This window comes from Pleurodeles waltl, chromosome 7 (assembly GCF_031143425.1).
Source record: "Pleurodeles waltl isolate 20211129_DDA chromosome 7, aPleWal1.hap1.20221129, whole genome shotgun sequence".
NCBI classification, from domain to species: domain Eukaryota; kingdom Metazoa; phylum Chordata; class Amphibia; order Caudata; family Salamandridae; genus Pleurodeles; species Pleurodeles waltl.
The window spans coordinates 558,978,082-559,000,133 of record NC_090446.1 but is presented as its reverse complement, the minus strand read 5'-3'; the positions used below and the strand labels follow the sequence as shown (position 1 = coordinate 559,000,133).

The 22,052-nt window shown below is 47.0% G+C and overlaps 1 protein-coding gene across 2 annotated transcripts in view; it reads right to left on the bottom strand.

The window, feature by feature from the left end:
- Window positions 1-12,700: 12,700 nt before the first annotated feature.
- Window positions 12,701-22,052, bottom strand: part of LOC138304340 (zinc finger protein 468-like) — a 127,309-nt gene continuing 117,957 nt past the window's right edge. For both annotated transcript variants that reach the window (XM_069244309.1, XM_069244308.1), the window contains exon 10: window positions 12,701-16,693. In XM_069244309.1, the coding sequence (XP_069100410.1) occupies window positions 16,032-16,693 (662 nt within the window). In that variant the 3' untranslated portion in view covers window positions 12,701-16,031. The remainder of the gene's footprint in view (window positions 16,694-22,052) is intronic.

Below are 22,052 nucleotides of genomic sequence, written 5' to 3'. Positions count from 1 at the left end.
GTTTTTTTTTTGGGCGTAACGGTATAGGTCTTGGGACACTTTATCACTGACCTTTGGTCTGGCGGATTTGTGTATGTGGCTGTATTCTGTCGTATTGGTGTGTGTGTGTCATATTATGGTGAACGGATATCCTCCACCGCAGCGGTATGTTGGCGGGCGTCAGCATGGCGATAAGTGGGATTTACCATCAGTGTCATAATGAAGGCCTTAGTGTCCACTATCTCGATGTGAACCACACCCCTGACGATATGTGGTGGGTTGTCCTTGATACCCCTAAACTCACCTCTGAATCTCTATTAGAAATAGAACAATGCTGGGTGTTCAAATTGGAGACCCACGTCCACGGATTGAATGATGATATACCTTGGATGAATTCTCTACCATCACTTGCTGGGTCCCCTATCATTTGAGACATTGAGTCTTCGACAGTTTGTTACCTGAGCTTGCTACATAACACCTCCTTAGGCCATTCCAAACTTTTTGATGCACTTCCTACATGACTTCCACATAGTTATCCTGGCAGTGGATTATAAACAAAAGTTTTTTTTTCAATTTTTATTTTTCCAAATTATATGGATACTTTAGAGTATTAATACAAATGTATGCCCACGACGTACATTATTTCCTACACCGTCTCTAATCATTGAGCAACAATGTGTTTTTCTTTTCGCTACACGAGCCACGTTTGCTTCTCGCTTTTCGGTATCGTGGCCCAGGTAGGTCTGTCCATTAATATGTGAGTAATACCGCACCCACGGGGCGCTCTCCTTTCGTTTTTTGCTGCTACTAACTGTATACTGCTTAATTAGACTCTTCTTTGACCGCGCAGAAGTGGAGGATGACGCAGTCCTTTCCTCTGAGGCATTTCTTTGTTATTCTCACCATATAAACACCTTTCACTGAGTCACTGGTTTTCCAGCCTATATTTCAATAGATTTTTTTTGTTACTCTTTGAAGCGATATACTCCTAAATTGAATGCAATATTAAGATTAGGCTTTATCATCTGCATTTGTACTTCTATTTCTGTATGTTAGCTGGCACAACCTGTATTCCTGTAGTACTATGATGGTTGATACAGAAGTGGGGGCTGATAAAGTGAGTTGCCTAACTTACCACACATTGACAATTCGGACACAGTGTATTATATGTGCATAAACATCAGTGTACACATTACCAGACCACTACTTTCTCAAGTGTTTTTGAGTTTATGCTTGTCCTACAGTATCATCTTATATTTTTCCTGTGCCTATGTAGATATGATGACAGCCTAATGGCACGATTTTTCCCATGGAGCCCCATCCGCATTTAAGGATGGTAAGCAGTGGTGCGTCTGAATACTCGTTTACCACTTAGCATGGCATCACATCATCACTGAGCACCACGTCACTTTTTATGCTTTCTATATACATTCATTGTTGATGGATCCTAAAAATGTATGGTCCATATGTTTTGTGCTTCTTCCACAGGTCTTATTCCATCTGGTCTATTACTGTAGATGTGTCACTTGTCTGAGTAAGTTAACTCATGCCCTTTTTTTGAATTTTGACACACAAAGTTTTTTACTCAATGTAGTTCTCACTTTAGCTTAGGAGAAGTTTTTTGGATATGGTCCTGAAGAAGCGCCAATTGATCCATTGGGACTGTTTGAGGTGCCAAACATGTTGACCTTCTTAGTGGTCGAAGTAAGTCCCTTCCTCCACTTCTCTGGTAGAGTGTGGGAACATTATTTCCTGTTCATTCTACAGTGTTTTTAAACTTGACCGGGACCCTGCCTTAATCACTAAAGTAGGGTTTTTGGAGGTTCCCAAGTCAATTTTAGATTCGTTTTTTCTCTCTCCAGCTTCCCTATTTTGCCTGTAGGTTTAAATCTATTCCTACTCGCCTAAAACCACGGCACAGACTACTAGTGAAGATCACCGGCAAAGAGCCCACCTGAGGGGCCCGTCGGACACTGCAGCACAGGTCTGACAAGGAGCAAGCCCTATGATGAACCATATCCTCAACTACCAGGACCGCAACGCAATCGTTAAGGTGGCCCACCACCAGAGCTCCATACTAGCTGACAACCACTCACTCTTCCCAGACTACGCTCAGGAGATTCAGGCATAGTGCAGATTGTTTTTAAGATGCGGGGAGAGCTTCGGAAACACAACATGCAATGTATAATGATCTTCCAAGTATGCTTAAAAGTTCTGGTGGAGGAGTGCTCCTGGTTCTTCAGTGCCCTGGAGGAGGCCTGGGAGTGGCTTGAGGGATGGCAACCAATAGAGACAGGCTAGTGCAGGAGCGGCTGCACCTGACCTTTGAAACAAGTCACTGAGGGCTGATGGCCAGATGGTGACAGGGAGGTATGGCCATAGGCGAGAGACCGTGAGGAGGGTGGCCCCTGGCGTCACTGATCGGACATCACAACAGGTCCTTGGGGGAGAAGCAACTGGGTAATGAATGGCTGTGCCGGGGGAGGACTGACACACAAAAAAAAAAAAAAACATCTTTCATACTTCAGCAACACTGCTTTCTCTGGGAAATAGAAATCATATTGGAACCTAAAAGTTTGAGTTAAGGTTTAATATTGGGGAAATGGGGGGGGGGGGGTCAGACACCTTGAGCCCTGGGGATGCAGGTACTTCTAAACCTGCAGTTTGAGGATGCAGGGAGGGGGAATTCTGGTTGAGATACATGGACACTGACACAGGGAAGGAACACGCACACAGACAAAGGAGACCTAGTTTACTGCTCGAAACAATGGTTCCCAATGATGACTCAGTGGGGGGTTGATCCCACCACAGAGGGGGGACCATCATACTCTCATGAAACATAAACAGGCTCGGGCACAAGTTGAAGGGCGGGGTGGTATCCAAGTGCATCTATCGACACAACCCTGAAATAGTCCTGCTCCAAGAGACACATCTGGTGGGCAATAACTGAATTTCTGGAGAAAGGACGATACACTGTCCTTGCACACTCAGGCTTCACTATAGGATCACATGGGGTAGGGATCCTGTTATGTAGGGCCTTGTCATTCCAAGTCACACAAACATGGTTGAACCCCGCGGGCTGCTATGAGGCAGTAAGCAAAGTTTTCCAAGGGGAAATCCTGACAGTTGCCTCCTAGTACCTCCTGGTGGGAATGCAGGCTAAACATCTGAGAAACTAGGAGCTGGATAGTCTGCCTGCCCCTGACAAGTATGTTGCTAGTCGAATAGGGGGTGACTGGGACAGGGTCACCCAGGGATTGAGGGTGGCTGAGGGGTGACGCCCACCTGCGAGCCAGTACAGGGTCACTGGTGCTGGATGACTTATGGATGGAAAAAAGCCTCAGATACAGGCAATACTTTTATGCCATGGACACAGCCGGGTCTATGTCCCATCTAGATTACTTCTTTGTGCCAGGACCCAAGTCGCCCAACTTTGGTAGCACGTATCATTTGGGACCTAGGATTTCAGATTACTCCCCTCTGGTTACACAGCTGCTGAATCCGGCAAGCCTGGATTTGCAGAGCTGGAGACTGGATCCATGGGAGATGCCTGACTGGCAAACCATGAGGTCATGAGGACAGCTACTTACAACTAATCAATACTTCCAGGAGAACGTGCACTTGGTGTAGTCCAAAATCAGTATTTGGGAGGTGTATAATACAATAATATGGGGACGCCACATTTTGCACATCGCCGGGAAGATGAAAGACCGGGAATTGGAGATCCTAACGCTTAAGGAAAATTGATGTTGATGGGAGTTAGAGAGTGTAGATAATCCAGACACAGATCTCACATACAAAATTGCCAGCTGCACGAGCTTTCCAAGGTGATACATAAGGCAGGCAAGCTACTGTCCTGGTTAGCACAGAGGTAAGAGGGTAAGCAGTGGGGATCTGGAATGATAAATGGTGGAGAGGAATGGCAGAAACAGTTTAACAGATATAGTAGGAGCGTTTGATGCACACCTACAGATAAGTATGAGTCTAGGGTGCAGGCAGAGGGGAAACAGTGCTTGCGATTCGCAGCAGAGATCCCAACACCCGTACTCAACTCTGATGACAGAGAGACACTGGCGGGGACTTAGCTGTCAAGGAGATTGGGGAGGTGACAGGATAGCTGAACAGAGATAAACTCCTTAGCACAAACTAGTTCCCGTCCAAATTTTATAAATGTCTCAGAGGCAAGCTGACTGCACCCCCTCAGGGAAATGCTCTATGAAGCAAAACAGATCGGATACCTGCTAAGGGACCTCCCGATGGTCACAATTATAATGATACACATGATGGGCAAGCTGGAAGAGCAGTTTATCTCCTATAGGCCCAATGCACTGCTACACCTGGAGGTGAAGATCCTAGCAAAGTCCTGGCAAATCGTTTGCTCCAGGTTGTGGACAAACCAATACACTCAGATCAGTCAGGCTTTATGCCTAATAGGCAAAAGCTTTTTGGGTGCCTTGAGAGACGTGGGGACTTGGGGGAGCTAGCGGTTCTGCTGGTGCTGGATGTGGAGAAGGCGTTCGATTTGCAAGAATTGAAGTACCTCTTGGCGGTGCAGGCAAGTATGGGGTTTGGGCTGGAATTTCTGGCCTGGGTCTAACTTCTTGACACAAAATCACGGGCCTGGGTGCACGTCAATAGGGAGAATCCAACATCCGCTGGGACTAGGCAGGGGTGCCCTCAGTTGATGGTGCTCTTTGCATTGGCGCTAAAGCCCCTGGTCAATTGGGTGAAGATGGATGCGCAGATCAGGTTTGGACCCTGGGAGGGGAAGATGTGATCTCCCTTTATGCTGATGATATACTACTATATCTGTCTGAACTGGAGCAGTCCATACCCCACATGTTGGAAATCCTGACTATCTTTGGAGACTACTCTGGGGTGCCCATTAAATGGACAAAATCAGTGGTGTTCCTGCTTTTCCTTGGGCAGTCCGGGTGGGAGGGGAAGAAACACCTAGACACCATTTTTTTTAGGTCAGTTTCACGTGAGGGGAGTGACCCCTAAGACAAGGGTCATTCCTCTGGGGGGCAAATTTATTTTAGGCCATTTCTGCCCCCCTTGGGGGCAGACCGGCCTATTTTTATTAGGCCGACCTGCCCACGGGGGGCAGAAACCACTTAGGCATCAGGGATTGGTGTGTGTGTTTTGTTTGGGGCGGCAGCCCCTTGGGCAAGGGTTGCTCCCCATGGGGGCACATTACTGTTGGCCATATTTGCCTTCCATGGGGGCAGATCGCCCTATTTTTGGAAGGCCCATCTGCCCCCAACGAGGGCAGAAAACCCACCTCAGAACAGGGAAGCATTATTTTCCAAAAAAGAGGTTGGAGGTATGGCCATACCCCCACCCAAAATAAATGGGTCCAAAGTTGTTCTGCCCACCGCTGGGCAGATGGGACAATTACCCCCGATTCACTCCCCGGGGTAGAGGGGGGCAAAAAACCTACTAGATGCCAGGGAATAAAAAAAATAATTGTGTGGTGGTGGCTACCAAACAGTATGGGCATGGTTACGCCCCCACCCCCAACTGAAGGGGGTAACAGTCTTTCAGCTCTCCCTCGCACACTAAACCATCTTATCCCATGGCAAGCAAGAGGACATTTGATTTTTTGGGGTTTTTGTTTTACATTTGGCCAGGAGAGCTTGGCTAACTCTCAAAATCGTCCCACTTGGAACGGTGAGGGGTGCACTTTTTGGACTTTGACACATCTGAAAACAAAACATCTGGGTGAGTCCAGGGTGGTGTGTTTCACATGCACCCCGCTCCATTTTCTTGCCCACAAAGCCCTGCAAACCTCCAACTTTGCTGGAAATCACACATTTTTCCCACATTTTTGTGATGGAGCCTTCCGGAATCTGCATGAATCCATAAAATTCCTACCACCCAGCATTCAATCAGTCAATCAATCAGAGAATTTGTAAAGCGCACTACTCACCCGTGAGGGTCTCAATGCGCTGGGCGGGGGCTGCTACTGCTCGAACAGCCATGTCTTGATGTGTCTCCTGAAGGTAACTAAGTCCTAGGTCTGATGCAGGTGGGTTGGAAGAGTGTTCCACGTCTTGGCTGCGAGGTGAAAGAACGATCTGCCGCCGGCGGTTGTTCTGCAGATGCGTGGGACGGTGGCGGGGGCAAGGTCGGCAGAGCGAAGCTGTCGGGTCGTGGTGTAGAACGAGAGCCGTCTGTTGAGGTATTCTGGTCTGGTGTTGTGCAGTGCTTTGTGAGCGTGGGTGAGGAGTTTGAACATGATTCACTTGTTGACGTGGAGCCAGTGTAGGTCTCTAGGGTGGGATGTGATGTGGCAGTGGCGGGGGATGACCAGGATGAGGCGTGCATAGGTGTGCTGGATGCGTTGCAGTCTTTTCGGGAGTTTGGCCGTGGTTCCTGCGTAGAGGGCATTGCCGTAGTCCAGTTTGCTGCTCACCAGGACTTGGGTGACCGTTCTTCTGGTTTCTGTGGGGATCCATTTGTATATTTTCCGAAGCATGCAGAGGGTATTGGAGGAGGAGATGGCGTTGACTTGCTGGGTCATTATTAGTGAAGAATCCAGGATGAATCCCAGGTTGCGTACGTGGTTGGTGGGTGTTGTTGCGGTTCCCAGTGTGGCAGGCCACCAGGAGTCGTCCCATGCGGAGTGGGTGGAGCTGAAGATGAGGACCTCAGTTTTGTCGGAATTCAGTTTCAGGCAGCTGTTCTTCATCCATTGAGTGATGGCCTTCATTCCTTCGTGGAGGCTGGTCTTGGCGGGGTCATTGGTGAGGGAGAGGATCAGCTGGGTGTCATTGGCGTATGAGATGATGTTGAGGTTGTGAGATCGGGCAATGTTAGTGAGCGAAGCCATGTAGACGTTAAAGAGGGTCGGGTTGAGGGACGAGCCCTGGAGTATGCAGCAGATGATTTTGTTGGCTTCAGAGCGGAATGAAGGGAGACGGACTCACTGAGTTCTGCCGGTGAGGAAGGAGGTGATCCAGTCCAGGGCTCTGTTGCAGATTCCTGCGTCATTTAGGCGTGTGCGTAGGGTGTGGTGGCAGACGGTGTCGAATGCGGCTGAGAGGTCCATGAGGATGAGGGCCGCAGCTTCGCCATTGTCCAGTATGGTCCTGATATTGTCGGTGGCAGCGATGAGGGCGGTTTCTGTGCTATGGTTGCTGCGGAATCCGGATTGGGATGGGTCCAGAGTGTTGTTCTCCTTGAGGAAACGGGTCAGTTGTTTGTTGACAATTTTCTCTATGACTTTTGCCAGGAAGGGGAGCAGGGAGATGGGCCGGAAGTTCTTGAGGTCCTTTGGGTCCACCTTGGGTTTCTTGAGGAGGGCGTTGATCTCAGTGTACATCCAGCTCTACGAGAAGGTGACGGTCTCGAAGTAACTGTTGATGATCTTCCAGAGTTGGGGTGCGCTGACGGAGCTTGCTTTGTTGAAGATGTGGTGAGGGCAAGGGTTGGATGGTGAGCCGGAGTTGATGGTGTTCATGATTTCGATTATGTCGTCATCATGGTTCCAGGAGGGCAGGAGGCTGGTGGGTGGTGAGTCTGGTGTCAGTGGTTGATGGGGGAACTGAGTACTGAAGCGGTCATGGATGTCTGTGATCTTGCGGTAGAAGAAGGTGGCTAGGGAGTCGCAGAGGTCTTGTGATGGCGGGATGTCATTGACGTTGGAGCTGGGGTTGGACAGCTCCTTCACAATGTTGAAGAGCTCCTTGTGGTTGCGTGCTTTGTTGTCGATGCGTTCTTTGAAGGCAGTTCTCTTGGCGGTTCGGATGAGTTGGTGGTGTCTGCGGATTGCGTTCTTGAGGGCTGTGTGGTTGTCCAGTGTCTAATCTTGGCGGCACTTCTTTTCGAGTGTTCGGCATGATTGCTTAGATTCTTGGAAGTCGGCGGTGAACCAGAAGGACTTTCTGTCTGTGCGTCTGTTGGAGAGATTCCGGATTGGGGCGAGAGTGTTGGCACAGTCATCGATCCATTGCCTGAGGCTGCGAGCTGCTGTGTCAGTGGTGTAGATAGGTGGGTTCCGGGAGAGGGTAGTGATCAGTTGGTTTTGGTGACCTTGTTCCATCTGCGGTGGGGAATCTGTTGCGGGGGATGGTGTGTTGTGGGTTTCTCGAAGGAGAAGTGGATGCAACGGTGGTCGATCCAGTGGAGTTCGGTGGTGTGGCTGAAGGAGACGTGTTTGCTAGCAGAGAAAATGGGGTCGAGTGTGTGTCCTGCGGAGTGTGTGGGTGTTGTGATGAGCTGCTTGAGGCCGAAGTTGGTGAGGCTGTTGAGCAGGGTGGTAGAGTTGGTGTCATTGTTGTTTTCGAGGTGGAAGTTCAAGTCCCCAAGGAGTATGTAGTCTGTGGATGCAAGAGCGTGCGTGCTGATGACATTGGTGTTGGAGTCGCTGAACTGCTGTCGGGGCTGGGGGGATCTGTAAACAAGGGTCCCTCTGAGGGTGGGGTTTGGGTCAGTGTGGATCTGGAAGTGAAGGTGTTCGGCGTTGCCAAGGGTGTCTCCGGTGCTGGTCGTGATTCTGAGGGTGTTCTTGTGGACGATGGCAATGCCTCCTCCTGGTTTGTTGGTGCGGTGTAGGAATTTGGCTCTGTATGTACTATTTCAAAGTAAGAAATAGCATGCACAGAGTCCAAGGGTTCCCATTAGAGGTAAGATAGTGGCAAAAAGAGATAATTCGAATGCTCTATTTTGTGGTAGTGTGGTCGAGCAGCAGGCTTATCAGAGGGTAGTGTTAAGCATTTGTTGTGCATACACACAGGCAATAAATGAGGAACACACACACTCAAAGACAATTCCAGGCCAATAGGTTTTTGTATAGAAAAATATATTTTCTTAGTTTATTTTAAGAACCACAGGTTCAAGATTTACAAGTAATACTTAAAATGAAAGGTATTTCACTCAGGTATCTTAGGAACTTTGAATCAACACAATATCATGTACAGTTTTAGCAAAAATGGCAATAAGCTATTTTATAACTAGACAGTGCAATTTACAACAGTTCCTGGGGGAGGTAAGTTTTGGTTAGTTTTGCAGGTAAGTAAAATACCTACAGGGTTCAAAGTTGGGTCCAAGGTAGCCCACCATTGGGGGTTCAGGGCAACCCCAAAGTTAACACACCAGCAGCTCAGGGCCGGCCAGGTGCAGAGGTCAAAGTGGTGCCCAAAACGCATAGGCTTCAATGGAGAAGGGGGTGCCCCGGTTCCAGTCTGCCAGCAGGTAAGTACCTGCGACTTTGGAGGGCAGACCAGGGGGGTTTTGTAGGGCACCGGGGGGGACACAAGTCAGCACAGAAAGTACACCCTCAGCGGCACGGGGCGGCCGGGTGCAGTGTGCAAACAGGCGTCAGGTTTGCAATAGGTTTCAATGGGAGACCCAGGGGTCTCTTTAGCGAAGCAGGCAGGCAAGAGTGGGGCTCCTCGGGGTAGCCACCACCTGGACAAGGGAGAGGGCCACCTGGAGGTCGTATCTGCACTGGACGTCGGATCCTTCAGGTCCTGGGGGCTGCGGGTGCACTGTCTTTACCAGGTGTCGGCTTCTTTGAAGCAGGCAGTCGCGGTCAGGGGGAGCCTCTGGATTCCCTCTGCAGGCGTCGCTGTGGGGGCTCAGGGGGGTCAAGTCTGGCTACTCACGGGCTCGCAGTCGCCGGGGAGTCCTCCCTGTAGTGTTGTTTCTCCGCAGGTTGAGCCGGGGGCATCGGGTGCAGAGTGGAAAGTCTCACACTTCCGGCGGGAAATGTAGCATCCTTTAAAAGTTGTTTCTTTGTTGCAAGTTTCAGTCTTTGTGGAACAGGGCCGCTGTCCTCAGGAGTTCTTGGTCCTTTTAGATGCAGGGTAGTCCTCTGAGGCTTCAGAGGTCGCTGGACCCTGGGGGACGCGTCGCTGTTGCAGTTTTTCTTGAAGTGGGGAGACAGGCCGGTAGGGCTGGGGCCAAAGCAGTGTGTGTCTCCGTCTTCTCTGCAGGGCTTCAGGTCAGCAGTCCTTCTTCATCTTCAGGTTGCAGAAATCTATTTTCCTAGGTTCTGGGGGCCCCTAAATACTCAATTTAGGGGTGTGTTTAGGTCTGGGGGTTAGTAGCCAATGGCTACTAGCCCTGAGGGTGGCTACACCCTCTTTGTGCCTCCTCCCTGAGGGGAGGGGGGCACATCCCTAATCCTATTGGGGGAATCCTCAATCTGCAAGATGGAGGATTTCTAAAAGTCAGAGTCACCTCAGCTCAGGACACCTTAGGGGTTGTCCTGACTGGCCAGTGACTCATCCTTGTTTTTCTCATTATCTCCTCCGGCCTTGGCGCCAAAAGTGGGGCCGTGGCCGGAGGGGGCGGGCATCTCCACTAGCTGGGATGCCCTGTGGCGCTGTAACAAAGGGGGTGAGCCTTTGAGGCTCACCCCCAGGTGTTACAGTTCCTGCAGGGGGAGGTGAGAAGCACCTCCACCCAGTACAGGCTTTGTTACTAGCCACAGAGTGACAAAGGCACTCTCCACATGTGGCCAGCAACATGTCTGGTGTGTGGCAGGCTGGCAAAACTAGTCAGCCCACACTGGAAGTCGGGTATGTTTTCAGGGGGCATCTCTAAGATGCCCTCTGGGGTGTATTTCACAATAAAATGTACACTGGCATCAGTGTGCATTTATTGTGCTGAGAAGTTTGATACCAAACTTCCCAGTTTTCAGTGTAGCCATTATGGTGCTGTGGAATTCGTGTTTGACAGGCTCCCAGACCATATACTCTTATGGCTACCCTGCACTTACAGTGTCTAAGATTTTGCTTAGACACTGTAGGGGCATATGGTATAGTGCACCCTTCCTTAGGGCTGTAAGGCCTGCTATAGGGGTGATTTATCTATGCCATAGGCAGTGTGAGGTTGGCATGGCACCCTGAGGGGAGTGCCATGTCGACTTAGTCGTTTTCTCCCCACCAGCACACACAAGCTGGCAAGCAGTGTGTCTGTGCTGAGTGAGGGGTCCCTAGGGTGGCATAAGACATGCTCCAGCCCTTAGAGACCTTCCCTGGCATCAGGGCCCTTGGTACCAGGGGCACCAGTTACAAGGGACTTACCTGGATGCCAGGGTGTGCCAATTGTGGAGACAAAGGTACAGTTTTAGGGAAAGAACACTGGTGCTGGGGCCTGGTTAGCAGGCCTCAGAACACTTTCAAATCATAACTTGGCATCAGCAAAGGCCAAAAGTCAGGGGGTAACCATTCCAAGGAGGCATTTCCTTACATGCGGTCCCTGCAGGTGATCTTGTAGCCGTCCGGGATGGCTATGGCAATGTCGGGCTCTGAGAAGGGGTTCATCCAGGTCTCGGTCAGGAAGCGACCTCTGGGGAAGCTGAGTCGAATAGATTCCAAAGTTTGACAGAGTGCTCGTGGACAGAGCAGGTGTTGAGTAGGACGCATCTGAGATGGGTGCGTCCTGCCTTGGTGGGTGTGTCGTCTGCGTAGAGGCTGGTGAAGGTGCAGTTCCGACAGGAGAAGGGTCTGAGGGTGAACTGTGGGGTGGCTTGATGGCAGGCGGATGAGCGGCCGGTGTTGAGTGCGTGGAGGGTGGTGGCGTCCTAGCGGAGTCGGGTGTAGCGGCGGTGGGGGGGCAAGAACCAGGGGTTCCGGCGCTGGGCGCGGATGGGTGCAGACGGGCTTGCCTTTGGCGCGCATTGTCTCATCTATACCAATGAAAATTCTGCCCCACTTGTCAGCCTAAAAATGTTTTTTTCAAACTGGCCTTTTGGACCCGCTTTGAGTCCCCCTCAATTTCGACATGTTTTTGGCTCTTCCCTGTCACAGGCACTTAGCCCACCTACACAAGTGAGGTATCACTTTTACCAGGAGGCTGAGGGGAACGTTGGGTGGTAGGAATTTTTTTCTTAGTGTGGTGATCCCACACAGAAATGTGGGAAAATGTGATTTTTTAGCTAAATTTTAGGTTTGCTGAGGATTCTGGGTAACAAAACACCGGGGGATCCACACAAGTCACACCTCCCTGGACTCCCTCAGGTGTCTAGTTTTCAGAAATGTTTGAGTCTGGTAGGTTTCCCTATATGGCTGCTGAGCCCAGTACCAAAAATGCAGGTGGCCCTGCGTAAAAACAGGTAGTTTTGTATTTGATAATTTTGATGTGTCCACATAGAGTTTTGGAGCATTTCCGTATGCGCGCACTAGGCCTACCCACACAAGTGATGTACCATTTTTATCGGGAGACTTGGGGGAACGCTGGGTGGAAGGAAATTTGTGGCTCCTCTCAGATTCCAGAACTTTCTGTCACCGAAATGTGAGGAAAAAGTGTTTTTTGGGCCACATTCTGAGGTTTGCAAAGGATTCTGGGTAACAGAACCTGATGAGAGCCCCACAGGTCACCCCATCTTGGATTCTCCTAGGTGTCTAGTTTTTAAAAATGCACAGGTTTGGTAGGTTTCTCTAGATGCCGGCTGAACTAGAGGCCAAAATCCACAGCTAGGCACTTTGTAAAAAACAGCTCTATTTTCTTTGGGAAAATGTGATGTGTCCATATTGTGTTTTGAAGGCATGTCCTGTCCCGGGCAATAGGCCTACCCACACAAGTGATGTACCATTTTTATCGGGAGACTTGGGGAACGCTGGGTGGAAGGAAATTCGTGTCTCCTCTCAGATTCCAGAACTTCCTGTCACCGAAATGTGAGGAAAAAGTGTTGTTTTTGCCAAATTGTGATGTTTGCAAAGGATTCTGGGTAACAGAACCTGATGAGAGCCCCACAAGTCACCCCCATCCTGGATTCCCCTAGGTGTCTAGTTTTTAAAAATGCACAGGTTTGGCAGGTTTCTATAGGTGCCGGCTGAACTAGAGGCCAAAGTCCACAGCTAGGCGCTTTGTCAAAAAGAGCTCTATTTTCTTTGGGAAAATGTGATGTGTCCACATCGTGTTTTGGGGCATTTCCTGTTGCGGGCACTAGGCCTACCCACACAAGTGAGGCACCATTTTTATCGGAAGACTTGGGGGAATACTGGGTGGAATTAAATTTGTGGCTCCTCTCACATTCCAGAACATTCTGTCACCGAAGTGTGAGGAAAAAGTGTTTTTGGGCCACATTTTGAAGTTTGCAAAGGATTCTGGGTAACAGAACCTGGTGAGAGCATCACAACTCACCCCATCTTCGATTCCCCTAGGTGTCCAGGTTTAAAAAAATGCACAGGTGTGGTAGGTTTCCCTAGGTGCCGGCTGAACTAAAGGCCAACATCCACAGCTAGGCACTTTGCAAAAATAAAAAAGACAGATTTCAATGTAAAAATGTGATGTGTCCATGTTGCTTTTCCTGTCACAGGCACTAGGCCCACCCACACAAGTGAGGTACCATTTTTATTGGGAGACTTGGGGGAATGATGGGTGGAAGAAAATTTGTGGCTCCTCTCAGATTCCAGAACTTTCTGCCACCGAAATGTGAGGAAAAAGTGTTTTTTTTGCCAAATTGAGAGGTTTGCAACAGATTCTGGGTAACAGAACCTGGTGAAAGCATCACAACTCACCCCATCTTGGATTCCCCTAGGTGTCTAGGTTTCAAAAATGCACAGGTTTGGTAGGTTTCCCTAGGTGCCGGCTGAACTAGAGACCAAAATCCACAGCTAGGCACTTGGTAAAAAATATCTCTATTTTCTTTGGGAAAATGTGATGTGTCCACGTTGTGTTTTGGGGCATTTCCCGTTGCAGGCACTAGGCCAACCCGCACAAGTGAGGTACCATTTTTATCGGGAGACTTGGGGGAACACAGAATAGAAGAACAAGTGTTATTGCCCTTTTTCGTTCTCTACATTTTTGCCTTCCAAATGTAAGACAGTATGTAAAAAAGACGTCTATTTGAGAAATGCACTGTAATTCACATGCTAGAATGGGGACTCGGGAATTCAGAGATGTGCAAATAACCACTGCTTCTCAACACCTTTTCTTGTGCCCATTTTGGAAATACAAAGGTTTTCTTGATACCTATTTTTCACTCTTTATATTTCAGCCAATGAATTGCTGTATACCCAGTATAGAATGAAAACCCATTGCAAGGCGCAGCTCATTTATTGGCTCTGGGTACCTAGGGTTCTTGATGAACCTACAAGCCCTACATATCCCTGCAACCAGAAGAGTCCAGCAGACGTAACAGTATATTGCTTAAAAAATCTGACATCGCAGGAAAAAGTTACAGAGTAAAACGTGGAGAAAAATGGCTGTTTTTTTCTGCTCAATTTCAATATTGTTTTATTTCAGCTGTTATTTTCTGTAGGAAAACCTTGTACGATCTACACAAATGACCCCTTGCCGAATTCAGAATTGTGTCTACTTTTCAGAAATGTTTAGCTTTCCAGGATCCAGCATTGGTTTCACACCCATTTTTGTCACTAACTGGAAGGAGGCTTAAAGCACAAAAAATAGTAAAAATGGGGTATGTCTCAGTGAAATGCCAAAACTGTGTTGAAAATTTGATTTTCTGATTCAAGTCTGCCTGTTCCTGAAAGTTGGGAAGATGGTTATTTTAGCACCGCAAGCACTTTGTTGATGCCAATTTCTAGGGAAAAAAACCACAAGCCTTCTTCTGAAGCCCCTTTTTCCCATTAAAAAAAAACAAAAAACATTTCTTGGTCTCCTCTAGGGGAACCCACAAACTCTGGGTACCTCTAGAATCCCTAGGATGTTGGAAAAAAAGGACGCAAATTTGGCGTGGGTAGCTTATGTGGACAAACAGTTATGAGGGCCTAAGCGCAAGCTGCCCCAAATAGCCGAAAAAAGGCGCGGCACAGGAGGGGTAAAAGACCTGGCAGCAAAAGGGTTAACAAATCGGAGAAATTGCACGATGCTTTGGCTGCAGCAGCAACCAAGACTCATTCTGTGTTTTTTTCTAACAGGGGAGCACAGAAAGCCCTCCCCCCCGGATTAATGAAACGCTTCCTCTTCTCTCCCCAACTCCACCCACAGGACTGTGCATATATGTACCGATAGAGAGTGTATGAAAAATGTATTGAATTCAATATAAAAAGATCATCAAACAGTTATTACTTTTTAAAAGTATAGTTACATTAAAATGTCATGCAGGTAAAGATAGCTGACTGACCTGTTGGGGTGTCTGGGCACAGGTATTTGCAGGAAGTACAGACCAGTGAAAGCTTTAAGCTAAAAATATATATTATTGATTACTTCTGAAAAAGCCAGAAGATTGGTGGTTATCTCCATAGCACGAGGAAGAGAGTTCAATGTGTTTGCGGTAAAACAAGAACAAACTATACACCAGTCTGGGATTCTCAGGAGACATTTTCGAAAGTTAAGATGAAAGAGAGCAAAGGCAGCACTCAGGATGATGGAAACAGAACATGCTGTGGATATATTACAGATTATGACGGGCGTCAAGCCTCCTAAATGCTTCTAAAGACGTTTCGAAATTGAAAGTCAATGAAGTTGTTTTAAACAAAACTAAATGGAAGTTCTGCAACCAGCTTTAATAGAGCCATTGTATTCTGTACCACTAGATTGAGATGCTATAACCAAACCGATTTCTATCAGCTGAAAAACTGTGAAGCGGACGTCTGCTGGAAGAAACAGAACCTTCTTTAATACTTTTAAAAAGTAAAATCACGTGGGTGAAATTTGGGCACTTGAGATCTGAAGGAAATATCGTGATTAAATATGAGCCAGAGTACTGAGCTACAGTAACGCCCCACGACGTCATTGTTTTGCAATTGTATTTCAATTGTGGTCCACTGCTTATATGGTACAGACATTTTACAGCATTCAGATTATAAAGTGGCTTTGTCTTAATTACAGTTGTGTTTTGTAGATAAATCCTGTATCACAGCATCATTCGATTTTGAAATTAGGTAAGATATTGACTTGAAAGATGTTTTGCAAAGTCTTAATTTGCATATTTTTTATGTGTTTCTTAAAGCCAAATTGAACCCTTCGGACTGTCTGCTGGGGCATCAGTTATCCTTGCTGCAGGCATTTCTTGTAGTTCCTGAATATTATGGAATTGCTGATCTTTACTTATTTCACTCTGCCTGCTGTCTCACCAGTTCTGTTGTTCGAATCTTTCTTTTTCTTAACTTATAAAATTAAGGATTTGTTGTTTAGCTACCTGCGTGTTTTTTTTGATGTCGATTAAAATCACTTTTTCTACTGAAGTCTTTTTCACATTCTTTACATTTGTAAGGTCTCTCGCCAGTATGTATTCTTACGTGACCATCCAGGTTATATTTGCGATTGAAGGTTTTGTGACAGAAGGTACATACAAATGTCTTTTCCCCTGAATGCGTCCTATAGTGGGTGATTAGATGACTCTTCTCAAAGAAACGTTTCTCACATTCAGTGCAGGCATATGTCCTTTCTCTTGAAGTGGGTCGTATCTGCCCCCCAAGCTCACCTGCAGTACTGACGTTTTCATCACGTTCAGGAAAAGTATACATATTCTGGCTTTGCTGAGTGTTTGGAAGGTAACTAGCAAACTGTGAATTGGTTTGATTGCTCTCACACTCACTATATTTTTCTGAGTTCCCAACATTGGAGCCTCCCAGATATACATCGAAAAGTCCCCGATTTCGAAAGCTGCTTTCACATTGAGCAGGTTGTTCTCCGGCGATGGACCAATCTTGGCCTCTTGAGTCTATCTCCATGTGAGAGTTATGGGTCACTTTTGCACTGGCTTTCGATACTAAAGTTTTAATCGGTGGTGTTTCTTCATGACCTTTTAATAAATTAGCAACCTTTTGGGGTCTGTTCATGCTTTTGCTGCCTGCAAGATTTAAAACGAGACAGTCATTAGTTTTCGAGTCATACCAGGTAATGTTTTTCCCCCACACTGTTAATCATAATAGAAGTGGCATATTATTTGGGATAAAGTACCCCCTGCCAACATTATTACAATGTGGCAAGCCACCGAGGGTTCCATGGCCACATAGAGAAAGGAGGCAAAAGGTAGAGGGTACTTTAATCCTTAAAAAACATGGTCACACCAGCATCTTTATCACAAACCACTTAAATCCTTGGTGCATAGCTCTTTCATATAATAGAGACAGCATGTTTGAAAAGTGAACATTAGAAATATAATTTCTTGTGCAAAATTAAACACATCGGAAACACCGTTAACTATTTGTTGCAAAACGATTTTAGAACTAGTTTAATACCAGTCAATTGTTTTAAAAGCAAAAAAGGCACAGTAGCTTGAAATGTGTGGAAAGGGAGAAACATTATAACTTTTTTATTATTACATATAGAGTGCAAAAAACATGCTGCCATAAATATCTCCCGTCTGATTGTCATTGTACAGCTGGAAAAATAGGGTAGAAGAAAGAAAAACAACATTTCAGTTTTGTTCTTTAAACAGCTGTTTTAATTATGCTTCGTGACCTGACATATTTTACACTTCAGCTGCTGGCTCTGGCAATAGGAATTGTGACGTAAGAACTCAACTTAGTAAAGTTGAGTGGCTAACTCATTTCTTTATAATGGGCGACTGGATGTGTTACAAGTCGACTGTGATACAGAAATTAGAGACACGTTTTTAGATGGGGATTGCAGAATGTATGTATTATATGATGCCCTTGGAACGCACCCTTCGATTCTGAGTGGAGCTAATAAACAAAAAGGTTTTACATGGTGATGTCTAATGAAGCTATTCCTTATCAAAATGTCCTGTGCTAAGAATTTTCATTGAATATATTTAAGCATGTTTTTGTTGGTATTGACTTCACTAAGTAATTGTGATTGCTAAAGAACAAGTTACTTACCTATGGTAACACATTATCTGGTAGGGACATATTCTAGTTGCAGATTCCTTACCTTAGAATTTCCCCAGTTGTCAGTCTGGATCTGGAGATTTTTCTTGAGCAGCACCCCTGCGTTCTCTCAGGTGGCGCTGTTTGGTTCCACATCTGTCATTAGCGTTGTGTGCGCTGAATATGACATTGTGGGCCCTACATAGGCACCACCCCCGCACGATTCACGTCAGTTTCTTTTCATGACTTTCCACGTCAGAAGTGTGGAACCATGAAGAACACCGACCAATGGTGCCTCAGACTGAGGCCCTGAAACGGGAGTCGCTTTCAACAGAAACCAGTTTGCAGAGCGGGGAGGCAGGGGGGGGTCGGTAAGGAAACAGCAACTAGAATATGTCTCTACCAGAATATTTTACTGAAGGTAAGTAACCTGTTCATCTGATAGAGACTTCTAGTTGAAGATGGTTCTCTTCTGCACTGCCCGACATTTTTTTGCACCCACATAACCCACAAAGAGTTGATCTTTAGTAAGATCAAGGTAGAACACCAATGCTCTTTTTGGGTCCAGGCGGTCGAGTCTCTCCTCTTCCTTAGAAGAATGTGGAGGTGCATAAAAAATAGGCAAGGTGATGGCCTTATCTACATAAAAGGGCATAACCACCTTGGGAAGGAAGGAAGCCCTAGTGCGTAGCACCACTTTGACAGGATAGATCGTGAGAAAGTTAGGCTTAGATGATAATGCCTGCAGCTCACTGACCCTGCGAGCAGAGGTAATGGCTACAGGAAAAGCTGTTTTCAGTGTCAGAATATGAAGGGGACAATTATGTAGTGGCTCAAAAGGAGCCCACATGAGAAATGTTAACACCAGAATCAAGTCCCATTGGGGTATGATAAAAGGACTAGGAGGCAACAAGTCCGTAAGGCCCTTAGGAACCTGTTAACAATTGGAGATTTGAAAAGGGAAGGTTGGTCTCGTAACCTCAAAAAGGCATATAGGGCAGAAAGATAGCCTTTAAGGGTGCCCAAAGCATAACCCTGCTGGGCCAAAGAAAGTATAAACAGAAGGACCTCGGATAGAGGAGCAGAAAGGGGTCAACAGACTTTACTGTGCACCATGCCACACATTTCTGCCCTTGAAAGGTGTAAAGGTGTGGAGGGATACCTGGTTGCAAAGATAACTTCATAGACTTCAGGTGGAAGGTCGAAACCTGTCAACTGCTGCCACTCAGTCGACATGCAAGGAGGTGGAGACTGGACAGGTTCGGCTGGAGAGTCCTCCCCTGTTGCTGCGACAGAAGATCCTTCCGAAGAGGCAGTATGATCAAAGGATTGATGGCTATGCTCAAGAGCTCGGGATACCAGACTCTTCGTGCCCAGTCTGGAGCCACAGGGATTACTTGGGCCCAGTTGCTCTTGATCTTCTTGAGAACTCAGGGCTGAAGTGGTATTGGCAGAAAGGTGTACAGGAGGCCTGAGATCCACTTGAGATCAAAAGCGTTGCAGAGCTAGTTCCGCCTTGAAAAATCAAATGCACAATACTGTAGAAATTGTGTGTTCTCTGCTGAGGCGAACAGATCTAACCAAGGCACTCCCCACTGCTAAAAGAGACCTTGCTCCATCTCCGGATGAAGATGCGATTTGCGACCAACTAGGAACCGTCAGCTGAGTTAAACCGCCCTAGCATTCAGAGAGCACACCAGGTGTTGAACCACCTGGGAAATGCCCTGGCGTTTTAGCCACGTCCAGAGACGCAGAGCCTCTTACAAAGGGTCCAGGACCCCACACTGCCCTTATTGCTGCAGTACCACATTACAGTAGTGTTGTTCGTCAACACCTGCTCATCTTTCCCTTTGAGAGAGGGAAGAAATGCTTTCAATGCCATTCTGATTGCCTGGAGCTCCAATAAGTTTATGTGAAGCCCAGACTCTGTCAGAGACCAGAGGCCTCTGATCTCTGCCTCTCCCCATCCCAGAAGTGAGACATCTGTCACTACTGTAAGATCTGGTTGGGAAGAGAAAGAGATCTGCCGCTGACCTAATCATGGTTTGTGAGCCACCACTGCAAATCTTACTAAGTTTCCACTGAGATCTGGACCATGTTGAAGCGATTCTCCTGATGCTGTGCTCACTGGAACTTCAGGTCTCACTGCAGAGCCCGCTTATGCCATCTGGTATGTTGCACCAGCAGGAGGCCATGAGGCCCAGCAGCCTCAGAGTCATTCTTACCGAAATCCAGGATAGAGGCTGAAACATCGAAATCATAGCCTGAATATCCTGGACTTGCCGTTCGGGGGGATAAGCCCAAAACTGCACTATGTCCACACAGCTCCAATGAAAGGGAACGCCTGAGAGGGAGCCGGCCCCCCCCCCCCCCACACACTGAGAGAGAACCCCAGTGAATGCAGAACCTCCGTCGTAGTATGGAGGTGGGAGACAACAGCCTGGTGTTACTCCGCCTTCAACAGCCAGTCGTTGAGATAGCCTTGACCTGAGCTGATGAGCTGCGATCACCGCAGTCATCTTGGTGAACACCAGAGGGGCGTTGGTAAGGCCGAAGGGGAGCATGGTAAACTGAAAGTGCTTGTGGCCTACTGTAACCTGCAAGTAACGTCTGTGGGCAGGCAGGACAGAAATGTGGAAATAAGCTTCTTGCAAATCCAGTGCTACCATCCAGTCTCCTGGGTCCAGGGCAGACAAAACCTGAGCCAGAGTGAGCATTTTGAACTTCTCCTTCTTGAGGAAGAGATTGAGGGCCTGAAGATCTAGGATAGGACAGAGGCTCTTGTCCTTTTTGGGTACCAGGAAGTATCAGGAATCGCGACCACAACCTAGTTCTGGCACAGGAACCCTCTGTATGGCTCCCTTTGCCAAGAGACCAATACCTCCTCACGGAGAAGTGCCAAGTGATCCTCTGTCAACTGATCTAGAGATGGTGGCATGGATAAAGGGCTAGTTACGAAGGGGAGGGATTAGCTCTTTCAGACTATTTGCAATGAAACATCCCACCTTCAGTAGGATTGAATTTGTATAAGACATTATGCCTTAAAATGTATAAGACATGTTTGACACTGGGTTAAAGGAATGTGTTATGACATGAACCTTCTATCGGCCCAACTCATCAACCTGCCAACCTGTTCCTTCAATTGGCAATCACTCTCACCATTGTTGTTCTTACAATCTGTTTACTACTAAGAACATGTTTCCATCCCTTATATCACCTATCTCACAGTTCCAGGTTGAGTGCCTGGAGCCTTAGACTCATATGTGACATTCCCTGAAGAAAAGGTGATCCTGATCGTAAACGTATAATTGTTACTAGTTATTCTTTTTGGATAACAGAATAACCTGTGTGGCAGCATGAGACAATTTGTGGTAATGGAGAAGATAACACACCCTGTTATTTGTAATTTCAAATCGATACAAAATACTATGGCTATATGAGGATACAAGATGCTGTCTAATTATTATCGACTTATCATGCCATTGACGATACTATTTGATTTCTCTAGGGAACCATGACCAACCTTTATTACTGTAAAACTTTACTCTTTGCAAGGGTCACACAAAAGTATGTTAGTGCAACTGACATTTATAAGCATACATTGTGGCGAAATGGGGATGAGTAGTCTCTTTCTCTTAGTCCCATGTACCTTTCAATACAAGTAGGGGAGTGATGGAGGGTTGGGGAGGGTGGGATGGGAGGGGGCAGGGTGGGTATGGGGATTAGGTGGGCTCCCATCATTTGTTTCTTTAGTATTGTTTTAATTCTTTGTCTCTGTCCCTTACTTCCACCCCCCTTCACAGGTGACTGTTCTTATACCAAAGATTTGCTAAACTCACAACCAAATTACAACAGGAGCCAACAAAACCTATACATGCTGACAGTACCCCATCCAAGATATAAGACAACCAGAGGGGAACATCTCAAACCATGAGTATCAGGCCTTTCCTTCCTCCACTTAGGGCGAAGAACGATAACGTTCAAGCCCTCTCCCTCAACACTAAAGAGTTAAACCATCTAGTTAAGTGGAGGAAAATCATTGATTCACATGCAATCTAATACTCCTCCAGGAAACCAAGCTCGCCTTCTCAGATATTTCTTCACTTAAAGAATCTTGGTTTTCTGAGGTCATTGGATCACCAGCCGGCAAAAAGAAAAACAGAGTTATCACAATCATCACCAAACAAGCAAAAATCACGGTGTTAGACACAAGTGTGGACCAAAATGGGAGGTCGGCACTTAATAAATTATCCAAATCGGGTAAAGAATTCTATTTACTAAACATCTATTCCCCAAACACCAACGACAATGACTTCTGGAAAAACATTGACAAATTGATATCAAAGCTCCTTATTGATTCACAACTGATCATAGGAG